Consider the following 23,538-nt stretch of genomic DNA (forward strand, 5'->3'; position numbering starts at 1 on the left):
AAAGGGCGTACTATAAGGCATTAAAATCCCTATAGCATGGGATTTATGGCTGGCCGAGTTCAATGTTGACTTTGGTTGTCGCTGTAGTGGACCCCGCAGGTATGGTTCGAGAGAAGGTTGAAGGTATGGTTCTGAAGATGGTCGCCTATTAAAACGAACACAAGCAAAACAGGGCTATCACTGCAAAAGAGAGTAAAAGAAAAATAGAAAACAGGGCTCGCCAGCAATAAACCGAAGAGAGGGCTACCATCGACCACACTCAACCACAAGTAAAAACAAAATATTCAACAAACAGAAACAAAATATTAAAAAAAAACAAAAACCACCAAAAATCCGGTCCTCTTTTTCATGGCATGAGCTCCCGTTTCACTTTTTCGGCTTTCTTGATCATAAGATGTAATTATTAGTATTTTATTATTTGTAAAAAAAAAACTATGTTATACCAGAAGATGGGAATGTTGGGAACTTAGATATTATTGTGGGAAATGGCCAGAAGTTTCTTCTAAATTTATAAGAAATTGCTGATAGAAAATGAGAATATCATACAATAAAAAATTGTCATTATATTTCCTAAAACAAATTATCAAAATAAATTTTTTAAATTTTATACTAAATATAAAATAATTTTAATAATAAATAAATTCTGAGACATAAATTCGTAGCAGCAGTGTACATATTGTGTGAGCCTGAAACTATATTATGCACAAATAAATATTCAATTAAGCTATAACAGCTATATCATGAAATTAAATTAATATAGGTAAAGACAAATTCAGAGTTACTTTTAAGAAACGTGGATATTATAAAATATATAATATAGAGACACTTGTAGCATGGTAGATTAATTTATGGGGAACTTAGAGAATGAATTTTATAAGGATTGAGTAAAAACCACCATTATTGTCCAAGGATGTGAGTAGATTCAAGTCTTTAAAAATATGATGTAATTAGATGTTTGTGATATTTATGAAATCTATTCTCTAGAAATTTTAGTTCCAGTTTAGATAAAAAAATAAACCAACCACAATCACATCACCATTATTTTTAAATGACTTTAAATAATTAAAATCATGTATTTTTAATTATAATATGAAAAAACAATATAATATTATTCATATAATAAAACAATATTAATATAAAATATACTATTAACAATATTAATTATGTCAAGAAAACCAATTTAATGTTATTTATCTAATTAAAACAATATTCATATTATTTATCTAACTAAAATAATATTAATATAAATGATAACATTAATTATATTTTTTGTATTTAAAATTCACTTTAAAAAATACTAATCAGAATTATTTTTAAAAACATATAAGATAATATAAAAAAAAATTCTTAAAATCTCATCATAAATATTGGATTCCATTTTTTAGTAAAATCTAATGTGTTAAGTAAATGATAAAAAAAAAACATTAGAACCCAGTAAAAAAGAAAACTATACTCCTTCAAGTCTAAATGTGTTATGCAGATGATATACAAAAATATATTAACATAAAAAATAAATAAATAAGTCTATCCTAATTATAATTTTGTATCCGGATTTTGATTTAACCTAAATCACTGGAATCATTATTATTGCAAAATATTAACAAAAGCTAACACAGTCATAACTCTTTAACTCTCCACACGCCTTATGACAACGTGAAGCATGCGCCCTGAATGTTGTGTTTTCTAGCGTAATATATTTATGTAAAAATGATATGCGAAGAAATTATAAGAATATTCCAAATAAATGCTTAAAACATATGGGGCTGCCTACCTCAAAGCCAAGGCGCAGAAGAAATGCAATGAATTCACCATTAGCTCGGCTGCCAATTTGAACTCGCCATGAAGTTAATTAATTCAATCGTTGCGAGAGGCGTACGAATAGCAGTGTCAATCTGGAACAAACCCATTTATTTTAAATTTAAAACACATTCATATTATATTTAAACACATTTATATTAAATTTAAAACACATTCATAGTAAATTTAAACCAATTCAATAAATCAAATAATAACCTTACTAGAGTTCAGTGTTTTGCCACTTGAGTGGAACCCCGCAGGTATTGTTCAGAAGAAGTAGCGTTTGATTAAAACAGACATACGAGCAAAAAAGGGCAATTACTGAAAAACAAAGCAAAAGAAAAAACAGAGCCGACCGGCAATGAAAACGCATAAAAATAAACCGAAGAGAGGATTACCATACACAACACTCAACCACACTAAAAACAAAATATTCAACCAACAGAAACAAAATATTAAAAAAAAAACCCGCAAAAATGCGGTCCAGTTTTTCCGCTTTCTCTGCATCGCTTGAAAAAGAGGAAACTCATTCCAATGAGATGAAATGAAGTATAAACCTGAAAAAGAAGCGAACTATACTATTATTTATTAACATATAACAACATAAATAACACCTTACAGAGTTCTGCAGTCTTTGTAAAATTTACATCTATAACTTCTAATGTCTATTCCGCTTTTTGCGGACAAGGTTTTCCGCTTTCTATGCATCGCTTGAAAAAGAGGAAACCCATTCCAATGAGATGATATGAAGTATAAACCTGAAAAAGAAGCGAACTATACCATTATTTATTAACATATAACAACATAAATAACACCTTACAGATTTAAGATATCTCATTTGGAGAGCAGGAAGAAAGGGTACACAACATTTACACCTCAATCACCTTCAGAGACCACTAATAGGTTAAAGGAATGGAAACACCCTAATTGTAAGAAAAGTTGAGAGTTAGCATCCTATGAATCGAAGACTGATCAAATGGTATGTTGGTAATTAACCCTTCTCTTTCCACTAAGATTATTATTTGATTTATTGAATTGGTTTATATTTAATATAAATGTTATTTTCTAGATTGATACTACACTCGCATTTCGACTCAATGACAGCGCAGTGCTATTCGTACTGCTCTCACAACGGATGACTTAATTGAGTTAATAGCGAGTTCAGATTCCACTTTTATGGCAGCCCAACTGTGAATTCATTGCATTTCTTCTCTGCCTTGGCTTTGAGGTAGGCAGCGCGATATGTTTCAAATATTTTTTTTGAAATATTCTTATAATTTCTTCTCATTTTTACATAAATATTCTTATAATTTTACATAAATATTCTTATAATTTCACGCAGCCATAAGTTGCTTGAAGAGTCAAAAGAGTTATGAGTTAGGTTAAATCAAAATCTGAATACAGTAGGATAGATTTGATTTATTTATTTTTTATATTAGTATAATTCTTTTAATATCATTTGCAGAACACATTTACGCGTTACGGAATATAGCTTTCCTTCTTTATATTGCTGCAATGTTTTTTTTTTATCATTTACCTAAAGCATTAGATTCTACTTAGGGATGGAACCTAATAGTTATGATGAGTTTTCCAGAATTTCATTTATATTATTTGATGTGTTTTTAATAATAGTTATAATGGGTAAGTTTTAAGTGAAATTTTAAATTAAAAATATGATTAATATTATCGTTTACATTAATATTATTTTAATTATATAAATAATATTGTATTGGTTTTCATATTATAATTAAAAATATTTGATTATAATTATGTAAAATTATTTTAAAATAATGGTGATTTGATTGTGGGGTATTTTATTTTTACTTAAAATGGAATTAAAATTTTTATATAATAGATTTTATAAATATCATAAACATTCAATTACAACATATCTTTTAAGACTTGAACTTACTAAAATTCTTTCACAATAATGGTGGTTTATTACTCGATCCTTATAAAGTTTATTCTCTAAATTCTTCCTATAAATGAATCTACCATGCTACAAGTGTTTATATCTTATTAGTCTATAATTTCCACATCTCTTAAAGAAGAATTCGATTTTTTGATAATAAGACTTTGAAATTGTCTTTAACTATATTAATTTAATTTTATGATATTGGTTGCTTACAGCGTAATTGAATATTCATTTGTGGATATAATTTCCATTCTCTCAGAATTTGCAACAGAATTTATATTGTAGGTGGTCTTTCTTCTTTTTACAACATAATTTATATTGTGGGCAGTCTTTCTTCTTTTTGCAACGAAATTTATATTGTAGGCAGTGTTTCCTCTTTTTGCAACAGAATTTATATTGTTGGCAGTCTTTAGTTTTTTTCTAGTATCAACCGATAATCATTTTTGCATTGTTGAGCTTACAAATTCTTACCCTAGATAAAATGTCTATGTTATCATTTTTGTTTTTTCCAGTAATGAAGTGGGCTAAACTTTATACAATTTTATTTAAGTTTTAATTAAATCTATTTTTATAAGACATTTTATCAAAGAGAATTAAACTCTTGATCTAAATGTATTTTTATGACATTTTATTAAAAAAAATTAAACTCTGGATTTAAAATGAGAAATTGAATTAAACACTTAACCTCCTAATAATAAATAGAATTAAACCTATAACCGAACCAATCAAATTAACATCAAAACTAAACTCATTTTTACTTTTATACTTTATTGAAATGCCTTTCGATCAAGAGAAAACTGAAAACCGAAGATCCCAAAGAATGGTCCCGATTAGTATTTTTAATTTTTTTTTGTTTTTCTATTGGGGGCCGACCCTGTTTTCTCTTTTGTTCTGTTGTGCAGTGATTGCTGTCTTTTTGTTCTCTGTTTGTTTCAATGAAACGCTATTTTCTTATGTTTACATAGGGAACCAGTGGGATCCTCTCCAGCCCCAATCAAGGTCAACACTAAACTTTGATAAGGTTACTCTTTGATTTAATGAATTGGTTAAAATTTAACATATATATATATATATATTTATTTTTTGTTGAATATATATGTAGCATATTTAAATGAAGAAGGATATTGAGGTGGAAGAGTTAAAAGTGGCTAGAATCTAGGTAAAAAAATTAAAAAAATTTGCAGTAGCAGTGTTTGAATCATGTTTTTGATGGTGGAAATGAATTCAGCACCAAAGCACTCAAAATCTTAAAGTTTAACAACTGTAACTTGGATTTATATAAATCCCTAGATTTTATCAAAATCTTACCAAAATTATTATAATTTTCCAAAAAAAAACAATTTGTTAATACAACACTATTCATACTCAAGTCAGTGATATTCGTACCCACAAAGGATGAAGTAATTGAGTTGAGAGTGAATTCTACTTCCATCAAAAACAAATTCAATGTGAATTCCACTTCCATGGAAAACAAATTCAATTCACAGTCTTCGTTTGGTGGACTATTTCAAACTCTTATTTTGTTTTTGGGTATAGGCTATTAATTTTATTATTATTATTATTAAAATATATATTAAAGTCATATAAACTCATTTTAAAATAATGAGAGTGATTTTAAAAAAAAGTATATGACTTAATATATTCAAAGAATAAATAAGATTAATTTTTTACATTTGCTTATGTAGATTAACCTCTAATTCCTAGTAGTATTATGGTTTAAAAAAGATACATTATATATAAATTGATGCTTGGTTGTTAATTGGATTTAGGCATTGTTATTTGTATGGATAAAAGTGTTGCAAGTGTCTATCTTTACTCACTTTATAATTTCCATTTCTGTACATTTAAGAATTGGATTTTCTGTGAAATTCTCTTTACAACATGTATATTACTATTATAAATTTTCATTATTTTAAAATTTATATTGTACCAGCCTTCTTTTTTTCTTCCGATCATATCAAATTCATAATCATTATTTTTAAAAAATTGAATAAATATTTATATGTACATATGGTACTTTCATACTCACATCATATATATATATATATATATATATTATGAATTTTTATCATCTCAAAATTTATATTGTACTAGTCCTCTCTTCTTTGTATCATATCAATTCATAATAATTATCTTTTTTTAATAATGGAATTTCAAATTTTTGCATTTCCTCCTAATAACACATAATTTTTTATTTTTTATTTTTCTCTAATAGTTGAATTTACAAATTGGTACATATGGTACTTCCATACTGACATCATATATATATATAGAATTTTTATCATCTCAAAATTTATATTGTGCACGTCCTCTCTTCTTTGTATCATATCAATTCATAATTATTATCTTTATTTAATAATGGAATTTCAAATTTTTGCATTTCCTCGTATCAACACATAATTCTTTTATATTTTTTCTCTCTAATAGTTGAGTTTACAAACTGATAATAAAATATTAGTAATAGCATCTCATTTCAATAAATAATAATAAATATTCCTAATTTCAATAACATTTTAGTTTGAAAGAGTTCTGACCAGTCATATTTAATAATTAAGAGTGTTTAGAGGATGGATATGTATGTCACCAAAAGAATTAGTTCAAAGAGAGTACATATCACCAAAAGAATTAGTTCAAAGAGAGTGAGACTGTGCCCTCGACGTTGATATTTCACTTTCGGTCTGATAGGTAAAATTTGACAAATATAAATAACTTTGCATAATTTTATTTATATGGTTATGTTAACCAATAATATTAAAATTTGCTGATTTTTACTTTTATATTTCATTGGATCCGATGAGAATGGTTCCTCTTTTACAAACTAGACCTCATGCAATGTAAAAAAATGGACTGGATTTTGTTGTTTTGAATATTTTGCTTCTGTCAGTTGATTAAACTTTTTAATTTGTAAGTGAGAGTTGTGTATGGTAATCGTTTATTCAGCGTATTTTTATTTTTGTTGTGGCCGACCTGATTGTTTTGTCTTTTCCTCCTCTGTTTTGCAGTAATTGCACTTGTTTTCTCTTTTCTTTTGTTTTGCAGTAATGGTCCTCTTTTGCTTGTATGCTTGTTTTTATTATATCCCGAATCATACCTGCGGGTACGGTGTCCACACCAGCAGCAACATAGAACTCTAATAAGGTTATTATTTGCTTTCTTGAGTTGTTTAAATTTAATATAAATATATTTTTCGTTGAATATACATATGGTTAAGCCTTTTATTTTCAATATTAATGTAATTTCTTTGCTTTCATTTACCTAACATGTTAGATACCATTCATACACGGAATACAACATAATTGTATGCATATGGGAGTTGAGTTCTGAGTGGTTTTTTTTTATATATAATTAAAGAAATGGTGCTGGAGTAGTTTTTAGTATATATAGTATTTTTTGGGATTGGTCCACATACACTGAATACAACATGTATTCCGTAGGCATATGAGAGTTGAGTTTCCACAGTTTTTCTTTTAATTAAAGAAATAGTGTTTGGTGTAGTTTTCAAGTATATGTAATTTTGTTTGAATTGTACCACAAAACCTGTAAGACCACCGTTGAATCATATCCTAAAGACTTAATCTTGAGTGCTATTTACTATTTCAGTATAACAAAAAGCAAAAAGAGAAGTGGAGCGATTGATGTATTTAAGAAAGCAAAAAAATATTAATATAAGTCATTCGATGTGGGTAAGTGAAAAAGCAAAACCCAGCATTAGCCGTTCGATGTCGGCACCTGACCAGTATATTATCATCTCATTTGGGTCTTCATAACATCTTATCTCGTGGAACTGGCTTATCTCCTAGAACTGGCTGCAATGCTCTGTATTTTTGTTCATGCTGTAATTTCCACCTCTGCAGCCCTAATAATTGCATTTTCTGGAAGTAGGGCGCTGAAATTGTCTGTAAATTCAATTTCATGATTACATATCTTTCTTTATAATACTCACACGGTAGGTAATCTACTGCCATAAAATATCTGGAAGCAGCGCACTGAAATTACCTGTAAATTAAATTCCATGATTTCATGTCGACTTTTGTAGTTACACGGTACGTACTCTGCTACCATGAATTTCCAACATCTCAGAAATTCCGAAGAGCATATATTATATTGTATTTGGCCTCTCTTCTTTCTCTCGTTTGAATGCATATTCCTTGGTATTTTCTGGTATCAACACTCGATCAATGTTTTTTAAGTTTTCCTCTCATGTTTGAGTTTACAAATCTACATAAAATCGTTACGCTACCATCTATGAAATGTTCAGGACGTTGATGTTTGCTTTGGTGGCGGCGGCTGCAGATAATGAGGTACGAATAGTTCCATCCCATTTGGATGAATTAATAGAAAATGTTTTCCCTGATTTTAAATAGAGGTTGATCTGTATGTCACAATAGAATCGATTCAAGGAGAGTATCATTAATTTGTTGGTATCATTCATTAGCAATATTGGCATCTCAATTCATCTCACTTCTTCCCCTCTGAATACACATTAGGTTGAATAGACATTAGAACTTATAGACGTAAATTTTACAAATGCTGTAGAGTTATTTATGGTTTTATAGAAACTTATTTTTCGCAGGAATTTGTTTTTTGAATTTTTGTGGGTTTTTTTTAATATTTTGTTTATGTTTATTGAATATTTTGTTTTTTACTTGTTGTTGAGAAAGAAAGAAATAAAATATTTTAATTTTTATGAGGCTAAAGATAGTCTATGGAACAAATTGCTTCTTCATCTAGCTTTTTTTTCTGTGAAGCTTCAAAATAAATGCTCTCAGCTTCTCGACAAACCCCTCTCTAAATAGATTATTCCAAGAGCTAGATGCTAGCATATCTACATAATTTTCCATGTCTTTGAATGCCTCACACTCTAAAATGAAATGTTTTTCTGTTTCCACTTTTCCATAAGAACAAAAAATGCATATTCTTTCCTCCCACACTTCTTTTGGACTTTTCCAATGCCATCTTTCACAAGTGAGTTGATGAGAATTAGTCATTAACTGAGCAATAAGAATTTTGGCTCTCCAAGAGATATTGGCCTCTATGTATGATTTTGGTTGATGACTATGAATGAGATTAAACACTTCAATATAGTACTTTTTCTTTCTTCCTAGCTCCTTACCCCAAATACACTTGTGGAACTTTTTCATAACAAAAGCTTTTATCTCTTTGTTGTTTATGGGACACACATTCAAGCAAATACCCCATTTACTAAACCATTTGTTATTTCGCTTCATTCAAGTATTTTTTCTGTTGCACAATCCATCATTAAAGACAACCTTAGGCCATCTACCCTATTCCATTTGTTCAATTTTTTTTAAATACCTTATGAATCGCACCATAGCAATTGCTTCAATAGGAGTAGTCTTTGTTTCACTTAACAATATAGCATAAGGAACTGCACTTTTAATCTTGAATTTGCTTGTAATCAAAGGCTTCTGAATTTTCTCAATTTGTCTCCAGTGCATGTAGGATGTACTGTTGGCCCATAGTTCACAACCATAGAGAATCACCAGATTCACTAGAAACCCAAAAAGAGTTTGAGTGGTTTTCCAGTGCCATAAATGCTTTTTCAACACCCAACTTCTTGATACCCATCTCTACCTCTTGCACTCAGTATCAATGTTGACCAAGGGGTTAAGGTCACCCTTGGAGCTCCTTTCTAAATATATTTAATTAGATTACAATTTTGTTTGGAAAATAGTTGAAATTTTAGATATTTTGAGAAATTTAAGTTAAAGCAGTTAAACTTCAAAATTGTGTGTACCATAATTTTTTATAATACTAAATCCATTTTCACCTTAAAAACAATTCAAACAATCCTAATCATTTTTTTCCCAAAAAAAAACCAACTCCTACCAAAATGACTGATGGCCCAGCCCTGGTGACGTGGTCACAGCCACGTGACTCACCTCAGTCCCACGTGGTCACACTTGGGCGCGGACAAATATCTGCCCCCAATACCGAGGCGCATTTACAACACCTATCTGCTGGTTATTGGGTATGGTCACCGGTTCCTCCCGTTGAAAAGGCTTCCCGCCTATGTTAAACCCTTAAGGGTTATCCTCGGCTCATTTACACTCTGTCTTTCTACTGTTACCTGCTCCGCGTTGTTATGGCGATGCTCTCTGTGCGCTAACCCACCGTATCCTTCGCTCTGTCACTGACTATGGCCCTGTTTGAGATGCGAATCCTTCACTGTAGCTGCTGTCTTCAATGGTCTGGTTCGGAAGTCTGTGGTAAGGGTTTTATATTTTCATGAATTTGGCGAAGTAATCCTTTTGGTTTTCGATTTCTGAGCTCCAGTTCTGTGCAGGTGTTCACAACCACGAGACTATCACTCCTCCGAACGCAACCTGGCCTCGAGGTAAACTCTCGTGCTATGTTTTATCATCCTCTGTCACCTGTTGTCGATGCTTACAGGGTTTTTGTGCCTTTCAGCTTGTGGAACTGGTTTATGGCTCGGCAGTCTCCGTCGACCCTTGGGTAGGTCCGCTATTCTCTTCTTCTCGCACCTTGCTGTCTTTACTTCTCTCACTCTGATATTTGTTCTGGTTATAGAAACGCACTAACTCATATCGTTGTTCTGTGCAGGTTGGTTGGGAGCTCTGCTCGCGAGGGTTTCAAACTTGCAGTCTTCAACTTTCTCCAACCCTGGTACCCTTTGTGACCGGGTAAGGTCTACTCCTATTCCAGCGTTTCTATAGGTTATACAATGTGGAATTTGCCATAGGTTTCTGTTGGTTAGATTTTGTAGGGTTAGCCGTGCCCCTTTGCTGGCATTTACAATCTCAGGGTTTCGTTCCTTTGTATCATTATATGACCTCCATGCAACAAGGTTTTGGACTTTATACTGTTACGGCGGTGCCGGATTTGATATATGACTCTGTTGTTATTTGTCGAACTGTTGTTTATAAAGACTTATGAAATGTTATATTAATGGAATCAGTGGGTCTTGAACTGTTACCTCTTTTAATAGTCGTTGTATTTGATTTGCAAATGGCCGTGTGACTCTTTGCGTTTGCTTGCGGGTTCTGTTCGGTTATGGCCGCAACTTGGCTTGCTACGATGCCTGTGTCATTCCTTTATCCTCGCAATACTTGTATGCATATGCTGTTTGGCCGCCTTACGCTACCTTGCTGTGTGTTAGTTCTGATAACATAACTTATGGTTTTGGCTTGATGCCTGTAATGCTTCAGTAATTCTAGTTACAGTATGTGAACTTCGTTCTATCTCAATTCGTTTTCAAAATAACAAATGCTTTGTAATACTCAGATGTACAATATGGAAAAGTAATGAACAGTAGTTTATATTCAGAAAAAGGAAACAATGCTTCAGTTACAGAGGGTGTTTTAATACTGCTTGAATACTGTCTTGCTATCTCTTCTTAACTCGTTCTGAGGTGAACCAAAAAAAAGTCCCTCTTACATTCGTCTTTTTCATTTTTAGCTACACTGAATATAACCGTCTAGAAACTAAATTCTATAACTGTTACCTGTTTCTTTAAACAATAAATTAACTAAACAGTTGTTGGTTACCTAAGCTAACAACCAGTAACTTAACTTGTTCTGAAAATAAATAAAAGAAAAGAAATGAACAATGATTAACAAAAGACAACAACCAGTTTTTCTTTTGATGACCTGTCCAACCACTCTTGAAGTCGTGTCCTGTTTCTTCGCGAGCCAGTCATCGATCTTCTGTCTCCTCGGAGCTGGATGCTCCTGCATCAGGCTCCCGGGGTGGCAAAAAGTCATGGCTCCGTTCCATGAGGTCGTCAACAGAATAGCCTGCTTTAGTTATCTGCGCTGCGTCGAGCCAAGAACTGTCCTCTATTGGACGGTTCCGCCACTTGACCAAATATCGCAGATACTCCTTCCTGCGCGTGCGTCTAGCTACCTGTGTATCCAGAATTCCTTCGATTTCAAGGGGTGGTGCCTTTGGTAATTGTCTTGTCCAAGAACCTTCCTCATAGCTGTCTTTCTGTGGCACTGTAGTTGCTGTATCGTTCTCTGAGTTGGCTACATAGGGAAACAGATCTGCCACGTTAAAAATGGGAGAAATTCCAATCTCGGGTGGCAACTGTATTTCGTAAGCGTTCGCAGAAAATTTGCGGATGATTTTGCAAGGGCCGATCTTCTTAAATTTTAGCTTGTTATACTCCCGCTTCGGAAACCTCTCCTTACGTAAATACGCAAGGACTTCATCCCCAACGTTAAACTGAACTTCCCGACGCTTTGTGTCAGCTCGCTGCTTGTATTTCAGACTGCTGTCCTGTAATTTCAGCTTGACTTGTTCGTGTAAATTGCTCATTGCTTGAGCGAATTCTTCCCCATCAGCACTCCGTTTCTCGAGTTTCCCCAAATCCCGTAACTCATGCACTCCTCGCGGATGCATACCGTACAAAATCTGGAACGGACTGTAACCGGTGCTGCGGTTAGGTGAATCGTTGTACGCGAACTCTGCTTGAGCAAGTACACGGTCCCATGTCCGGGAATTTCCTCCTGTCAAACTGCGAAGTAAGTTCCCTAGGCTTCTGTTTACGACTTCCATCTGACCATCAGTCTGCGGATGATAAGCAGAGCTGAACTGCAATTGTGTATTTAACTTTTTCCACAGAGTTCTCCAAAAGTGACCTGTAAACTTTACATCCCGATCAGAGACGATGGATTTCGGGAGTCCATGTAACCGAACGACTTTAGTAAAGAATAGGTGTGCAATGTAGGTAGCGTCGCTGGTTTTCCTGCAAGGTACAAAATGTGCCATTTTTGAGAATCGGTCAACTACAACCATGACTGAATCGAAGCCCCGCTGTGTCTTTGGTAGACCCAAAACGAAGTCCATGCTCACTGAATCCCATGGTCGACTCGGAATCGGTAATGGTGAGTATAGACCAGTGTTTTGACTATGACCCTTTGCTAGTTGACAAACTCTGCATCTGCTCACGTACCTCTGCACATCTCGCTGCAATTTCGGCCAAAAATAAAAGTGCTGTACTTGAGCAACCGTCTTGTCGATACCAAAGTGTCCAGCCAGTCCTCCACTGTGCTTCTCCTGTATTATATTTTCCCGCATGGAACAGTTGGGTATGCACAGTTGTCCTCCTTTAAACAGCAGTCCTTCCTGCAAATTATAATCTAGCCACATGCTATCATTCCTTAACAAAGGGTTTTGACAGGCTTCATATGCCTCCCCAAATTCGGTATCAGTTTGATACAGCTCCTTCAAATGCTCAAAACCCAAAACTTGCATTGTGCTTTCCTGCAGAAGCAAGGTTCTTCTGCTCAGTGCATCTGCCACCTTATTCGCTTGGCCACTAATGTGCTTTAATACGAATGTAAAATTCTGCAGATACTCCACCCAAGCTGCATGTTTGTGGTTCAATTTATGCTGTTGCATAATATACTGCAAGGCAGAATTATCTGTAAACAAAACAAACTCATCTCCCAGTAGATAATGCCGCCAATGCTTCAACGCTTGTATGATTGCATAAAATTCTTTGTCGTAGGTTGAGTACTTCTGCCTGCTCTCATTTAGCTTTTCACTGAAGAAAGCGACCGGTCTGTCCTCTTGACTGAGGACTGCTCCAATGGCTGTCCCACTGGCATCACAACGAACTTGGAAAAGTTTGTTGAAATCTGGCAGTCTCAATATTGGTCTTTCAGTAATCTTCTTCTTCAAAGTTTGAAAACTACTTTCTGCCGCTTCAGTCCAGTGAAAAGGCTGATTTGCCTTCTTGATCGTGTCCAACATAGGTGCGCAAATCTCGCTGAAATTTCTGATAAATTTCCTGTAAAAACTGGCTAGTCCATGGAAACTCCGGACTTCAAATAAACTCCTTGGTGACGGCCAGCTAACTATAGCTGCCACCTTTTCCGGATCCATTTTTAGTTCATTCTCTGCAATAACAAACCCCAAATACACTAGTTCTCGCTGAAAAAAAGTACACTTTTTCAGATTAATCAGCAGCTTGTTTTGCTGCAGCTTTCTCAACACACTCTGTAAATGCCTGAAATGATCCTCTTTAGTCCTGCTAAAAATCAAAATATCATCCAGGTAAACTATCACGAATTTCCCATTAAACTCTTTCAATACCTCATTCATCAAACGCATGAATGTGCTGGGAGCGTTACTCAATCCAAATGGCATCACCAGCCACTCATATAAGCCTTCGTTTGTCTTGAAAGCTGTCTTCCACTCATCGCCTTCTCGTATTCGAATCTGGTGATATCCACTCTTCAGGTCAATTTTTGAGAAATAGGCTGCCCCACTCAAACAATCCATCATATCGTCCATCCTCGGTAAGGGAAACCTGTACCTGACAGTAATTTTGTTTATGGCTCTGGAGTCTGTGCACATTCGCCATTCTCCTCCCTTCTTTGGAGCCAAAACAGTCGGTACTGCACAAGGGCTCATACTCTCTCGAATCAACCCTTTATCAAGTAGCTCCTGAACCTGCTTCCTAATTTCCTCATGATCCTTGGGACTCATACGGTAAGCAGCCTTATTTGGTAAGCTTGCACCTGGTATAAAGTCAATACAATGACTAATGCCCCTCCTTGGTGGTAACTCATTTGGAAGATCATCCACCACGATGTCCCCAAATTCTTGCAGTAACTGCTGAACTTCCTCTGGCAAATCTGATAGCTGTGTGTGTAATACTACTGCCTTTGGTCTCCTTATGACAGCAAAATTGATTTCGCTGTCCCCAATCTGTTTCACGAACTCCTTTCCTCCCAACAGCAATGCCTTCACTCCACTGGCTTCTGCTGTATTTTCCTCCTTGATGGGTACAAGCGTGTGCTTTATCCCATCTTTAACAAACTTGTAGCAATTCTTTTTCCCGTCATGAACTGCACCTCTATCGAACTGCCAAGGTCGTCCCAACAGTAAGTGACAGACATCCATTGGCATGACATCACAAAGGATCTTATCCTTGTACTTACCAATCTGAAATTCTACTTCACATTGTTCGTCGACTAACAGCTGATGTCCTTTCTGCAGCCATGACACTTTGTAGGGTGTAGGGTGCTTTAATTTCTTCAATCCCAACTTTTCTACCATCTCCACCGCCACAAGGTTGTCTGTACTCCCACTATCAATAATCAATTTACAGCACTTGCCCCGCGACTTGCAGACAGTGCGGAATAAAGCTTTACGCTGATCTGGTTCTGCAACCTCCTTTGCTGGTTTCAACAACACTTTGTTCAACACCAAAGCTTCACCTGTCTCTGGTGCATTTTCTGCTTCCTGAGGTGTTGCCTCAACATCCTCAGTCTGAACAACATAAGTCCCTCTTCCGCCTGCTGGTTCAGCTTCAGGACATTCATAAGACTTGTGCCCCCATTTGTGGCAGCGATAGCACTGGACAGCTCCTCTGCCTCGACCATTTCCTCGCCCTCGCTGAGGTGGTCGTCCTCCTCTCGTGCTATTGTCTTTTTCTGTCGCTCCAGCAGTTTTAGAACTGCTGCTTTCTTCACTGGGGCCTGTACCTCGGCCTCTTCCAAACACTTTACCCTTTCCCCTGCCAGTTCCACCTCCTCTCCTGGCATTCTGCTTCCGGTTAATCTTTTCTTCTGCCTTCAGTGCAAACTGATAGGCTTCTTCCATTGTCCGGGGTGAAAGGATACCAATTTCATCTAAGATTTCCCCCCTTAAGCCATTCACAAATCTGGCTGTTTTCTCCGGGGTGTCCTCCACATATCCTGCTCGCAAATTTAACTTGTAGAACTCTTCTGTAAATTCTTTCACAGTCATTCCCCTCTGCTTCAAGTTCTGTACCTGCCTGTACAGCATAATCTGATAATCCTGTGGTAAGAATTTCTCTTTCAGTTTGGCCTCCATTCTAGACCATTTCTTTATAGGCTGTTTGTTAAGCCTCCTCCGTTCCGCCTGAATGCTGTCCCACCACAAGGACGCATGTCCTTTCAGCTTGGTGGCGGCGAACTTCACCTGCTTATCTTCGCTGGTTTCCTCAAATTCAAAATACTTGTTGACTTCACTTAACCAATCCAACAACACGTCTGCGGACAGACTTCCGTCATAAGTCGACAACTCATGTTTTGGCTTATGACTTGACAGCAAGACCGACTTCAACAATCTAAATTCTGGTGTCACCCCCTCTAATTCCTCCTCTGGTTCAACTTCTTCTTCATCACTGTCATCTGCTGGGTTTCTTCTTCCCCCAGCTTCCACCACTGCCAATCTTTCACGCAAAACTCGAATCTCCTCTCGAAGTCCATCATCTACTACCCTCCGGACTACTCTTCCCCTTCCTCTTCCTCTTCCTCTTCCTCTTCCTCTTCCTTCACCTTCACCTTCTCCCTGTTCCATTGGTTCTAACTCAAGAAACTAGCTCTGATACCACTTATGATGGCCCAGCCCTGGTGACGTGGACACAGCCACGTGACTCACCTCAGTCCCACGTGGTCACTTGTGCGCGGACAAATATCTGCCCCCAATCCGAGGCGCATTTACAACACCTATCTGCCGGTTTTGGGTATGGTCACCGGCTCGTCCCGTTGAAAAGGCTTCCCGCCTATGTTAAACCCTTAAGGGTTATCCTCGGCTCATTTACACTCTGTCTTTCTACTGTTACACGCTCCGCGTTGTTGTGGCGATGCTCTCTGTGCGCTAACCCACCGAATCCTTTGCTCCGTCACTGGTTATGGTCCTGTTTGAGATGCGAATCCTTCACCTTAGCTGCTGTCTTCAATGGTCTGGTTCGGAAGTCTGTGGTAAGGGTTTTATATTTTCATGAATTTGGCGAAGTAATCCTTTTGGTTTTCGATTTCTGAGCTCCAGTTCTGTGCAGGTGTTCACAACCACGAGACTATCACTCCTCCGAACGCAACCTGGCCTCGAGGTAAACTCTCGTGCTATGTTTTATCATCCTCTGTCACCTGTTGTCGATGCTTACAGGGTTTTTGTGCCTTTCAGCTTGTGGAACTGGTTTATGGCTCGGCAGTCTCCGTCGACCCTTGGGTAGGTCCGCTATTCTCTTCTTCTCGCACCTTGCTGTCTTTACTTCTCTCACTCTGATATTTGTTCTGGTTATAGAAACGCACTAACTCATATCGTTGTTCTGTGCAGGTTGGTTGGGAGCTCTGCTCGCGAGGGTTTCAAACTTGCAGTCTTCAACTTTCTCCAACCCTGGTACCCTTTGTGACCGGGTAGGGTCTACTCCTATTCCAGCGTTTCTATAGGTTATACAATGTGGAATTTGCCATAGGTTTCTGTTGGTTAGATTTTGTAGGGTTAGCCGTGCCCCTTTGCTGGCATTTACAATCTCAGGGTTTCGTTCCTTTGTGTCATTATATGACCTCCATGCAACAAGGTTTTGGACTTTATACTGTTACGGCGGTGCCGGATTTGATATATGATTCTGTGTTATTTGTCGAACTGTTGTTTATAAAGACTTATGAAATGCTCTATTAATGGAATCAGTGTGGTTTGAACTGTTACCTCTCTTTAATAGTCGTTGTATTTGATTTGTAAATGGCCGTGTGACTCTTTGCGTTTGCTTGCGGGTTCTGTTCGGTTATGGCCGCAACCTGGCTTGCTACGATGCCTGTGTCGTTCCTTTATTCTCGCAATACTTGTATGCATATGCTGTTTGACCGCCTTACGCTACCTTGCTGTGTGTTAGTTCTGATAATATAATTTATGGTTTTTGGCTCGATGCCTGTAATGCTCCAGAATTTCTAGTTACAGTATGTTAACTTCGTTCTATCTCAATTCATTTCCAAAATAACAAATGCTTTGTAATACTCAGATGTACAATATGGAAAAGTAATTAACAGTAGTTTATATTCAGAAAAAGGAAACAATGCTTCAGTTACAGAGGGTGTTTTAATACTGCTTGAACACTGTCTTGCTATCTCTTCTTAACTCGTTCTGAGGTAAACCAAAAAAAAGTCCCTCTTACATTCGTCTTTTTCATTTTTAGCTACACTGAATATAACCGTCTAGAAACTAAATTCTATAACTGTTACCTGTTTCTTTAAACAATAAATTAACTAAACAGTTGTTGGTTACCTAAGCTAACAACCAGTAACTTAACTTGTTCTGAAAATAAATAAAAGAAAAGAAATGAACAATGATTAACAAAAGACAACAACCAGTTTTTCTTTTGATGACCTGTCCAACCACTCTTGAAGTCGTGTCCTGTTTCTTCGCGAGCCAGTCATCGATCTTCTGTCTCCTCGGAGCTGGATGCTCCTGCATCAATGACTTTCTATAAAACCATTACATAATTCTGCATAGTTCTACAGCATTTGTAAAATTTACATCTATAAATTCTAATGTCTATTCAGCGATTATGTCTATTCAGACGGGAAGAAGTGAGATGCCAATATTGCAAATGAATGATACCGACAAATTAATGATACTCTCCTGAATCGATTCTATTGTGACATACAGATCAAACTGTACTTAAAATCAGGAAAAACATTTTTTATTAATTCATCTGAATGGGATGGAACTACTCGTACCTCATTATCTGCGGCCGCCACCACCAAAAGACATATCAACATCCTACGCATTTCATAGATGGTAGCGTAACCATTTTATGTACTCCAAAAATATGTAAACTCAAACATTACGGGAAAACTTTAAAAACATTGATTGAGTGTCGATACCATAAAATACTAAGGAATGTGCATTGAAACGAGAGAAAGAAGAGAGGCCGCATACAATATAATATACGCTATTCGGAATTTCTGAGATGATGGAAATTCATGGTAGCAGAGTACATATCGTGTAACGACAAAGGATGATATGCAATCATGGAATTGAATTTACAGGCAATTTCAGCGCCCTACTTCCAGATATTTTATCGCAGTAGAGTACCTGCCGTGTAAGTATTATAAAGGAAGATATCTAATCATTAGATTGAATTTACAGACAATTTCAGCGCCTTACTTTCAGAAAATGCAATTACTAGGGCTGCAGAAGTGGAAATTACAGGGTGAACAAAAATACATAAATTGCAGCTAGTTCCACGAGATAAGATGTTATGCAGACCTAGATGACAGATGAGATGGTAATATACTAATCGCATGCCTACATCGAACAGCTAATGCTGGGTTTTGCTTTCTCACTTACCCACATCGAACGGCTTATATTAATATTCTGGTGTTTTCTTAAAAACATCAACCGCTCCACTCCTCTTTTTTCTTTTTGTTATACTGAAATAGTAAGTACCACTTAAGATTAAGTCTTTAAGATGCGATTCAATGGTTCGTGGACAGTTTTGGTCTCACGGGTTTTGCGTTCTAATCCCGAAAAAGACTATATATATTTGTGGTCCAATCCCGAAAAAATATATATATACTTGAAAACTACTCTACACCATTTTTTTAATTAAAAAAAAACTACTCAAATCTCAACTCCCATATACATACAGAATGTTGTATCATTTTTTTAATTAAGAAAAAAACCCACTCAAAACTCAACTCCCATATACATACGGAATGTTGTATTCAATGTATGTAGTCCAACCCCAAAAAAAGCTATATATACTTAAGAACTTCCAGGCTAAAAATAGAAACAATCAAATATTATTATCCCTTAGTAATATTTGGACTCTAAACATTATCTTATTCTCTTGCAGCACTTCAGTTCAAGCTACGGATGTGGCACATGCAACTGCCAGAAGGAAATACACTTTTCTTATGGGTTAGTTGAGCTATTACATGAAGAACTTCAGTTAGAACTCAAGTGATTGAGTTTGGTGGAGTTGATTGAGGGGTTGATGGAGTTGTGTTCAGTTTGAATTAGTTGAACTAGTTGTATTTAGTCTAACTAAAGAATACACTAGTGATGAGTTGTGTGAATTGATTGTTAATTAATTCACTAATTATTAACTCATAAAGCAACTAAAGAATACATCAGTTAACTCAGTGCATGGACAGTTCAACAGAGACAGGTGTTAGAGGTAAGTGAAAGGGTGAGTTGTGACTATCAGTTGTGCATGAGATTTGCACATGCATGGATTGAGTAATGCAAATGAGGATTTCATAGTGTGGGCCAATATCAAGGCAATTGTAGCTTGTGCTCACGTGATTTTCACTTTGGATTGTCCAGTGGAGGCAGGAAAAGCAGCGGAGGAGATTTGAACCTGTGACTTGTTCGGATCTGAGCTAGTTTTAAAAATAAGAAAAACCAATTTTATGCACCATGAGAAACCAATAAACTATCACAAATTAATGTGATATAAACTAATGAATGAGCAGCGAGTGTAGAACATTTACAAATTAAAAAAAAAGAGAGGAGCAAAATAGGGTAGAAAGATTTACAAATTCAAAAATATCAATTGAAACAAAGGACGAAAAAACTAAAAAATGTAAAAAATGAGGTCAAAGGTGAAGGAGTGGGCCCACTAATAAACATGGAGGTACAAAGGGAGGTACCCAAGGGAATAATATGCGGTAAAAAGGGAGGTACCCAAGGGAATAATGTAATAATGGGATGGGCTATAGTAATAAATAAGGTGGTTAACTCGTATCATGTAAAGGACCACAAGTAGTTAGCAATAATGTAATAAGCCCATGGTATTAGATAGATGGTATTAAAGGAACCATGGTAATGACCCATGGTATTGTATGTATGAGGCCTATATAGAGGCTAGAGACTCACCATTGAGAGATGTCAAGGAATATTGTATGAACATGCATATGGCTTGTGGAGTGTTCTCCTTCCTTAAGGAGTGAATGTATGGTGTTGCCCTACCTTAAGGGTTTGATCAATAAATAAACATTTCTATCTATATTCAGATCTTGTTATTTATTGGGTTTATTTGTATTCTCATAAATAGATTTGACCCATAAATATATGATAATATAAATAAACCCAAGAAATAACAAAATATGAATATAGATAGAAATGCTTCTTTATTGATATCAAACCCTTAAGGTAGGGCAACACCGTACATTCACTCCTTAAGGAAGGAGAACACTCCACAAGCAATATGCATGTTCATTCAATAATCCTTGATACCTCTCAATGGGGAGTCTCTAGCCTCTATATAGGCCTTATACATACAACGCTATGGGTCATTACCATGGTTCCTTCAATACCATCTATCTAATACCATGGTATTATTGCATTATTGCTAACTACTTGTGGTCCTTTACATGATACGGGTTAACCACCTTATTTATTACTATGGCCCATCCCATTATTACATTATTCCCTTGGGTGCCTCCCTTTGTACCCCATAGTATCCCCCTTAGGTATACTACAGTATTTGATCGTACAAGTTGGCTTTACCTGAGAATGCTTTTGACACATTTGGGGTTCCCCATTGGTTTCATATAATGGATAATGTGTTGCATATCTTATGTTTTTTATGGTGTTCTTATTAATGGTTCTACATCACCCTTCTTCCATGTCAAGCGAGAACTTAGACAAGGATGTCCTCTCTCCCCACTTCTTTTCTTATTGATCATGGGAGGTCTAATCGCCTTATATTTGAGGAGAAAAAGCTGGGTAGATTACAAGGTATCAAAATTACCAATGGATGCATACTTACTCATTTACTTTTTGTTGATGATGTACTAATCTTCCTAAATGGTTCTATTGGTGATACTACAACACTTTCATTGATTTTCATAATTTTCTGCTTGGCAACTGGTATGGAATGTAATAGTCAGAAATTGACTGCGACCACGGCTAGTTGTTCACTTCATGAAGTTCACTATGTCAGCCAACAATTTCCTTTTACTATTCTCCCTTTTGAAGAAGGGCATAGATACCTTAGATTTTGACTCAAGCCTATACAATATAAGATAGCATATTGGAGTTTGCTAATAGCCAAAATTGAAAGGCGATTGAATATTTGGCACCATAGATGGTTGTCCTAGGCTGGTCGACTCATTCTCATGAAATTGGTTCTAGAAGCCATTCCAGTGTACTGGATGTCTTTGGCTTGGATTCCAAGGGGCATCTTGAACATGATACAATGGTTATGTTGCAGATTCCTTTGGAAGGGGCAACATGAAGAGAAGTTATATGCTTGGGTTAGATGGGAACGCATTGCTCTTCCTAAGAAATGGGGTGGTTGGGGCATGAAAAATCTCGCTGCATTTGCCAAAGCATTCATTGCCAAAATGGCATGGCACATCATGACGACCAAGAATCTATGGACTGAGGTGGTCATACAAAAATACATAAGTCTCCTACACCCTCTGGACTGGATCAAGCTATCCTCTTAGAACAAGGGTCATATCTCAACCATTTGGAGAGTTGTTCTAAACTCTCTCTCATATATTCGGGAAGGGCTTACTTAGAGGATTGGATCTGGATCCCTTGTATGATTGGGAATAGGTCCTTGGTCTAGTTGTGGGAATGCTTATCATCTCCCACCTGAGCTCTTACATCTCCTCTCGACATCTGGTCACACTCGTCTTGCACACATTGTTGATCCAGACAATGCCTCCATATTTCGAAAAGCATGGAAATCTGCTGAACAATTGAATATCTCGCATAATGAGTGGAAATCCTAAATAAATGCTCTCTAAATCACATGTCAGGATTATTGAGGGTGAAGATGTACTTATTTGGGCACATTCGTAGCATGGACAATACTCTCCTAAGGATGGATATCCCCTTATCTTTGCAGCACAAAAGCTCTAGATCACAGATTGGTGGTGGAAATCTCTTTGGAAGCTAAAGGCTCCTCCGAGAGCCAGACTATTCATGTGGTGTATCCTTCGCAACATTTCTCCTACACGGGATAATCTTCAGAAGTGAACATTTCATGGTCCCACTTGGTGTATCCTCTTCAAGCTAGCATTTGGATCCATAGATCACCTCTTTTTTCAATGTCCATGCACCATTTCCATTTGGCACAATGTTTTTACATCCCTCCAACTTCCCTTGCGTTGGAAAGGTAACAATCTCTTAGAAGCTTGGCAATTGTGGTGGTTTGTTGCACAACCCATCAAGGCTAGTAATATCCCTCGGTTTATTTGTTGGTGCATTTGGTTACTAAGAAATAGATATATTTTCTGCAATCATACCCCACATTGGCCTCATGCAATTGCACATAACATTTATATATACAACAACATACTTGATGACAATCGCGCCCAAAATGGCTGTAACATTACTGCAGAGGACATTGACAGGATCATCCCCTGGCCTTACTTTTATGGTTCAACACAACAACAAAGGTTGTGGGAGGGTGTCCTATTACATTTATCAGACATTCATTATTACAAAATACAGATGGGTCTTAGAGAGGGTACAAATAACTTTGCAGAGTTCATCACACTCAGACACTTATTTTATTTTGCACTTGAGAAGGGGGGATGGGGGGATGTCGGGGAGACACATAAGCATCCCCCCATTTTGTTGTCTAATAATTTTTATGAAACATTACAAATTTAAATATATGAAAAAATAAAAAAAATGAAATTATATTAAAACTTGTTAAAACTTAGTTTTTTTTAAATACATTATATTATATTAAAATTTAGAACTTAAAAATAAAGTAGAAACAATAACAGAAATAAAAAACTTAACGTATATTAAAACTTAAGACTTAGTATTTATTAATATTATTTAGTATTTTTTGAGAAATTTACAAGTATTTCATTTCTCTGTTTATTTTAGTTTAGTATTCTATAACTATTTTAGACTTCAGCATAATGTCAATGTCATTGTCATGTGATGAATTTATATTGTATGGTTTTTGAAAATTTGATGTGCATTGCATAATTTCAATTGTGAAATGATGAATTTATTAATTTAATTTAGATGTGCCTTGCATCATGCCAAATGATAAATTTAAAACATTGCATAATGTCAAATGATGGATTCAATTTAGTAATTTA

General features: G+C 35.9%; 1 protein-coding gene across 1 annotated transcript; it reads left to right on the plus strand.

The window, feature by feature from the left end:
* Positions 1-9,713: 9,713 nt before the first annotated feature.
* LOC149202650 (uncharacterized) lies at positions 9,714-10,381 on the plus strand. The gene is made up of 3 exons (XM_089401658.1): positions 9,714-9,942; positions 10,020-10,189; positions 10,298-10,381. Exons 1-3 carry the CDS (start codon positions 9,873-9,875, stop codon positions 10,379-10,381), a joined length of 324 nt encoding a protein of 107 aa, XP_089257784.1. The 5' UTR covers positions 9,714-9,872.
* The last annotated feature ends 13,157 nt before the right edge of the window (positions 10,382-23,538 follow it).

The sequence above is a fragment of the Pinus tabuliformis genome, chromosome 2_1 (genome assembly GCF_031772625.1).
Source record: "Pinus tabuliformis cultivar Carrire ecotype Pingquan chromosome 2_1, CPIR1, whole genome shotgun sequence".
Lineage (NCBI taxonomy): Eukaryota > Viridiplantae > Streptophyta > Pinopsida > Pinales > Pinaceae > Pinus > Pinus tabuliformis.